This window comes from Sorex araneus, chromosome 4 (assembly GCF_027595985.1).
Source record: "Sorex araneus isolate mSorAra2 chromosome 4, mSorAra2.pri, whole genome shotgun sequence".
Taxonomy (NCBI): Eukaryota; Metazoa; Chordata; class Mammalia; order Eulipotyphla; family Soricidae; genus Sorex; species Sorex araneus.
Window position 1 is genome coordinate 44,275,113 of NC_073305.1, and position 6,430 is coordinate 44,281,542.

The following is a 6,430-nucleotide window of genomic DNA, read 5'->3' on the forward strand; positions in this document are numbered from 1 at the left end:
GCCAACCGGGGTCCCCTCCCCACCCAATTCAGATTCCACTAAGACCCCCAGTCAGGGTTGTTCCCTCACCCGGGCACAAAGGCCCCCTCCCCACCCAATTCAGGGTCCCACCCAACCAGGTCAGGGTCCCTTCTCCAACCAGGTCAAGGTCCCATGGCCTGGGCTGCTGTTCCCCCTCCGCATGCCCCCGTTTCGGCTTCACACCCAGTGTCATCCTCCGATCACTGGCCTCTAACGATCGAGGAGGCCACTCTTCCTTCACAACTATTCTGCTGAGAAGTATCGGGGCCCCCACCCTGCACCTCTAGTGGTGAGAAAGTGTCCAAGAGGGGGGTTGGGCTGTTGGGCTTTTCGAGGAAGATGTCCAGTGGCTCCTCCCAGGGGAGCAGCTAGGACAGGCGGCTCGTGATGCTTCCTGATGCCCATGAGCTCCGGGAAGGGCTTTCTGAGAGCTGAGCAAACTCCTTCCTTTCCCTGACACCCGCCCCCCAGTAGCTCCGACCCCAACCCCCAACACAGCAGACAGAACACTCCTCAGGATTTAAGGTTATTTAATGGGGGAAAGTTGGGATCAGGGTGGTGTCAGCCCGTTACCTGTGCCTGTATGGGGACAGTGGTGCCCAACAGGCCTTCTTAAGGTTGGGCATAAGTCCCTGTGGGGGCAGGGGTGGGAGAGCCCCCATGTAGAGGGAGTTTTAGTCCTCTAGGGATTCATCCTGCCATACATGCAGGGCAGGCAGCACCTCAGTGCTCTATTGAGAAGCCGTGCACGGGGTGCCTGTCCCCTCGTGGCTGGGGCCCGGGACCTCCTGATCCTGCGCCAGAACTTTAAAAAGCGATTCCCCCGGTGGGAACGGTTTACCGGTGGTGCCATTTGTGGGCCACAGCTGTTACACCGGGTCTGAGGCTCTGGGAGATCCTCCCTGCTTAGATCCCTCACGGCTGTATAGCGGGGAACAGAGAGAGACGGGGTGGTGTTTGTATTCGTGCCGGGGACCGTGGTCAGTGACGTCTCATCACCGGACTGGGCAGAACCAGAGGCCAGGGGTGTGGGTCTGTCTTGGTCTCTCCGTATTTCCTCCTCCCCAGGGTGCTGCTGGTTTAGGGTGGTGTTGCACCGGATCCCGCCTCGACTCCTGGGGGGTTTCGGGGGGCACACCTTAAATTTCATTGGTGGTGGAGGACCGGAGTGGTGTGTGCCCCCGAGAGGACAGAGATCTGGGGAGTGGACGGGAGGCTCAGAGGGAGGGAGGGCTAGTTGTCCGGATGGCCCTGGAGGGTCTGGCCCCAGGAAGTTGCTCCTTGTGTACACTCTTAGGATGGTGGAGGTGAGAGGGCGGAGGAAAGTGCCGCGGAGCAGGTGGAAAGCCGAGGGGCCGAAAGTTGTTACAACAGGCACTGGCGAGACGGACACACCAAGTAGAGAACCATAGACCAGGCCCCACACGGGGGTGAGTGTGGAGAGGAAGCGGCGGGCTGGCGGGCGAGGCTGGGCCAGAGGAATGGGAACGGGATCTTGGGGGGAGGCTGTAGAGGGAACAGGCAGAGGTAAGGAAAAAGAATCACGTTTCAGGGCCAAAAACGACCCACTGGACACTGCATGGTCCGGGGCTGCTGGGCCCTGCTGAAACGTGGCTTGTGTTTGGCTCTTTAAGGCCTTGCACCGGTTGTCATTGGATGTAAGGTTATCCTCGTCCTGGGTCCGGGTTCTGCAGAAAACAGGAAGGACAGAGATGGAGAGGAGCAGACAGGGACTACGGGGTGGGGAGGGCTGGGGAGTGAGGGCCCCAGAAGCCTGTCCCCTTTCCCACTGTCTCCAGCCCTGACTTCCCAATCTGCCCCCAGCCTCGCCCCAAGGCCTGACCCCCCATCCCTGTCCCTGTGCCTCCCCCGACCCCCACCAGGCCAGCCGCACTCCTCCTTAGAAGGGGGCGGAAAGAGACGCAGAGACAGTCACCTGTCCAGATTCAGGCTCATCCGCCGCTTCTTCAGTTTTGCCGTGGTGAGGTCGCACCTGGCACCTAGGAATCCAAGAAAGTGGCGTCTGTTCGCGAAAGCCACGCCTGTTCCCTGGGAGAGCTGCGGGAGATCCAGGGGGATCTGATCCCCGCCAACAGCCCGTATTCTGACCAACTCAGAGCAGAGTCTTCTCTCGTCTCCCACGGCAACCAAGAGGGGCACCCATGGCCTCATCCCTCCCTGCCTCAGTGCCCAGGGTGGGCACAGCAGGGTCTGACAAGGGCTTGTGCCCACCTTCCCCTCAGCAGCTCCTCTGAGGGTCCTGCTTTCAGGGAAGGTCTGTGGAAGCAACGGCCACCCTCAGAGACCAGGGCCCTGGGACTGTGGGAATGGGGTGAGGGTGAGGTGGGGGGTCACCCCGGGAGGGCGCAGGTAGGAAAGGCAGTAACTCACCCCTGAGGGACGAATTCCTTTTCCTTTTTCTCTCTTTTTTCTGGCACCGAGAAGACAAAAATCAATGAGCATTGGGGCCAGTTTTTCCCTCTCTCAAACTCAGACACTGTGACCCCAAACCAAAGAAGTCCTGCCACAAACAGGTGGGTTTGTGCCTCATAGTCATCAATAGATGTGACCAAACGCTTTGCTTTGGTTCTGCTTTTTTGGTTTCCTTCTATGAACAACGATGGCCCCTGTCCAGGAGCTGCCTGGCAGGGCAGGCCCTGTGTGTCCGGTCTCCCTGACTCAGGACACGAGTTCTGGTCCAGGGCCCCGATCCCTGCTCTGCTCTCCTCACAGCTGACACGGAGGAAGGCTTGATGCCGCCTCCCAACCCCGGAGGTCTCTCTGGGAGATTTCTTCTCTCTGGAGAACTTGAAGTCTCCAGAAAGGGAAGCCGACTCTGGGTCATGGGGGAGTTGGGGGTTCTGAGTTGGGAACCTGCCACCCCTCCCACTAGCCTGTGAAATACAGGGGAGCCCTGTCTTGCCCGAATCCCCGCCCCACAGTCTGCCTTCCGAGGAGAGTGAGGTGCTGCCTTCTCCTCAGACTAAGGCGTTCTTCTGAAGCGAGCAAGCCCACTCTGTGGTGTGCGAGCAGAACCAGGCGACACAACCACCGCCCTAACTCGCTCAAGTGCTGGTATCGGCTCCTACCTTATTTTCTGATTTCTTTTTGCAGAAGGTGCAATAGGATGTTTTCACTACATAGCAAAACAAAAATAGACCCACACCAAGCACTTCAAGGTAAAGGGTAGGGCAGTTAGTACCGAGAAATTCTGAGACTAGGCTCAACATTTTCTCAATTTGCAAACCGAACAAAACGATCAGCATCCATATAAGGACTCTCATCGTGCCGGCGAGCTGCCTCAGGCAACTGAGGTTTGAGCGAGCGGCTCTGCCTTATATAGCCTCGCCTGCATCACAAAGGATGGGAGAACCTCACAGGGTTCCACGGGGCCTGGTGCCCACTGCCCCTCCCCCACCGTGTCACCCAACTGATTCTCCCCTCTCTGGGCCCTTGGCTTAGGTTCCTCTGCTCTGACGGCCATCTTGTTTTCCAACCCCCCTTTCCTCCTGTCATGGTCTCTATCCCTAAGTAGGGTCCTGCTGCCTCTGTCCAGAACTCGGCTCTCCCCCTAGTTCTCTTGACTCTCTGAAGCCTTGACTTGGTTCTCACCAACTCATTTTTTGTTGATACACTGCCTGGAATTTGGGCAGACTTGGCAGAGATGTGCCTGTCTTCACACCTTCTTTCCTAGAATATGCTTCTTGGCAACACGAACCCACACCTGATTTAATGTTCTTCTATAAGACTTGATTGTGTGAGTGGGAAGAGTCCATTTTAGTTTTTTTTTTTTTTGGTGGGTGGGGGTCACACCTGGCGGTGCACAGGGGTTACTACTGGCTCTGCACTCAGGAATCACTTTTAGTTGTGCTCAGAGGACCATGTGGGGTGCTGGGAATTGAACCCCGGTCGGCCGCATGCAAGGCAAACGCCCCGCCCACTGTGCTATCGCTCCAGCCTCCATTTTAGTTTTGGTTTCATCTGTCTTAATCATTGGTGCCGAGTCCATTGAAATGGCCAAGTCTTTTTTCAGCATTCACAAGTTCAAACGAGAAGGGTTGGAGTGATAGGACAGCAGGTAGGCCATTTACTTGCACGTGCCTGACCAGGGTTCAATCCCTGGCACCCTGTACGAAGGCCTACCCCTGTTGGGGACTGCTCAGGACCCTGAACAAAAGAGGACCCCGAAACCTTTACCCTGGACAAACTGGAAAATTCCATTACCATCTTTGCATGACCTGAGGCAAAGGTGCCCTTGTGACAAAGGAAATAGCCAAACTCAAGAGGTAAAAGTAGCCCAGGGCAGTTAACTGAGAGACCCCATAAAGCCCTAAAGTAGAATACCTTCCTCTACCTTGTGCCTTCCTCCTTCCAGATGCTCCTGCCAGATAAACCCTTGCCTTCCTCTCCCCACTATTTCTCAATCTACTCTTGAAGAATGTTGTAAGCCCACCTAATACACCCCGAACCTTTCCTTATTTGGTCTGAGAAGACACTTCCCTGATGATTGACAACTTATGTACCAACCCCCTGCTAAGAAAAGTATAAAGCCAGCGTGGCAGTTAATAAAGTTGCCCTTGATCGGCATGTGTCGTCTTGGGCCCCCTATTTATTATCCTCACTAGTTTTATTTCAGGTCGGAACCGCTCACAGAACCCACCCAATTAGGAGCGCTTTCCACTGATGTCTCTCCGCGGGCCGGAGAGATCTCCAGGGGAACGCGCATACCCCTGAGAGAAGTAGGTTATATTTTTAACAATCATGTATTTGTACTATCGTTTATAAAACAACTGGAAATGCCAAGACAAGAGCAAAGCAACTTGGAATATAACACTGTCAAATACCGGTCATTGAAGATACAAAACTTCATATGAACATTTACAACCCTAGTGAACAAACATAATCAAATTCATATCAAGTAAATTACGTTTGATGGCACCTTGGTCATTCAAAACTGCATCTCAGGTTTGGAGAGGTAGTAGCGTGCTTGCCTTCCACACAGCCAACCTGGGTTAGATCTCAGGCTTCCCACATGATCCCTCAAGTATCACCAGGAGTGATTCCTGAGAGCAGAGCCAGGAGGAAGCTCTGAGCACAGCCAGGTGTGGCCCCCAAATAAACAAAAGAAAAACATGCAGGTCTTATGAAGTGCATATGCAGCTCATTAAACATTGGAGAATAAAGAAAGATGTACTGGGGGGAGGAGAGAGAGAGAGAGAGAGAGAGAGAGAGAGAGAGAGAGAGAGAGAGAGAGAGAGAGAGAGAGAGAGAGAGAGAGAGAGAGAGCTCTCTGATGAAACGAAGGACTGGCGTTTCATCCAGAGACCTGGGCTCATTCCTTGGCATCTCAAGGTCCCCCAACCACTGCTACATAAGCCAGTGAAAGAGCAAAAGGACACACAAGATTCTTTATTAAACCCTTTCTCTTCTACACTCACAATTTTCGAATTTTCATAGAGGTCTGTAACATATCGAGAACCAGACCAGCTTCTCTTGGTTACTCCACTCTTCCTGGACAGTAACAAACACGACAGTATGCCTTGAGGAAAATGAATAATTAACTGTTCCCTTTAACCAATATTTCAAGTTGTAAAAATTTAAACATGAAACTTCCATAGTCACTGCAAACGAGTCACTTTTTCATTATTTTTCAAATCAGACTCACGGAGCTTTAAAGGACACTCTTGTCTTAGATCCGTAAGGCCGAGGGTCCACCCTCAGCACCGCACACACCGGCTCACCTTCAAGGGTAGAGGCCCTGCCCCTTGCCTGCGCCCCACCTGCCTGGCAGGAAGAACAGTCCCTCCAGTCACTTTCTGGGGCCTTGTGGGACCTCCGTCGGGTGCCTGGCCCCGATGGCTCAGTCATCATGAGCATATGGGGGGCCAGGCCCCCTAGACAGTAGAGAAGTCAGAGCTGTGAACTGGGTCAGAGGCTTTCTCCAAGACAGCCAGTCTCCGGGGTGCAGGCACGTGTCAGGCCTGGGTGACAGTCCACTCTCTCGCCTTTGCATGCTTCCCATCGCGCTCCATCCCCTTCCTCACTGGATGGAAGGGAAAAGGCCTTGTATAGCTTAAGGCTGAAAAGTAAGGGAGACAATGCGAGGGAGGTCACGTGGTTCCTTCTCTGCAAGTGGCCATCATCCTCTGTCTTGTCACTGGGGATGCGGGCCAGGTGATGTTCCTTCGTCTGAACAGAGCAGTCACACCCACTCTGGCTCTGAGAAGCACTTATCAAAAATAACTGGGCCATCACGTTCCGGGGAAAGGTCAACTCAGAGAAGCGATCACCAACTACGCTTGTAGTCGAAGGCCATGTGGGGGAAGGGAGTTGCGGGCTGAATGAGGGCTAGAGACTGAGCACAGCGGCCACTCAACACCTTTATTGCAAACCACAACAGCTAATTAGA

The 6,430-nt window shown here is 54.1% G+C and overlaps 1 protein-coding gene across 1 annotated transcript; it reads right to left on the bottom strand.

The window, feature by feature from the left end:
- Positions 1–565: 565 nt before the first annotated feature.
- Positions 566–2,078, bottom strand: LOC129404421 (uncharacterized). Its single transcript, XM_055136962.1, has 2 exons — positions 1,958–2,078; positions 566–1,709 (listed from the first exon to the last, which is right to left on the bottom strand). Exons 1-2 carry the CDS (start codon positions 1,975–1,977, stop codon positions 704–706), a joined length of 1,026 nt encoding a protein of 341 aa, XP_054992937.1. The 5' UTR covers positions 1,978–2,078; the 3' UTR covers positions 566–703.
- Positions 2,079–6,430: the final 4,352 nt, after the last annotated feature.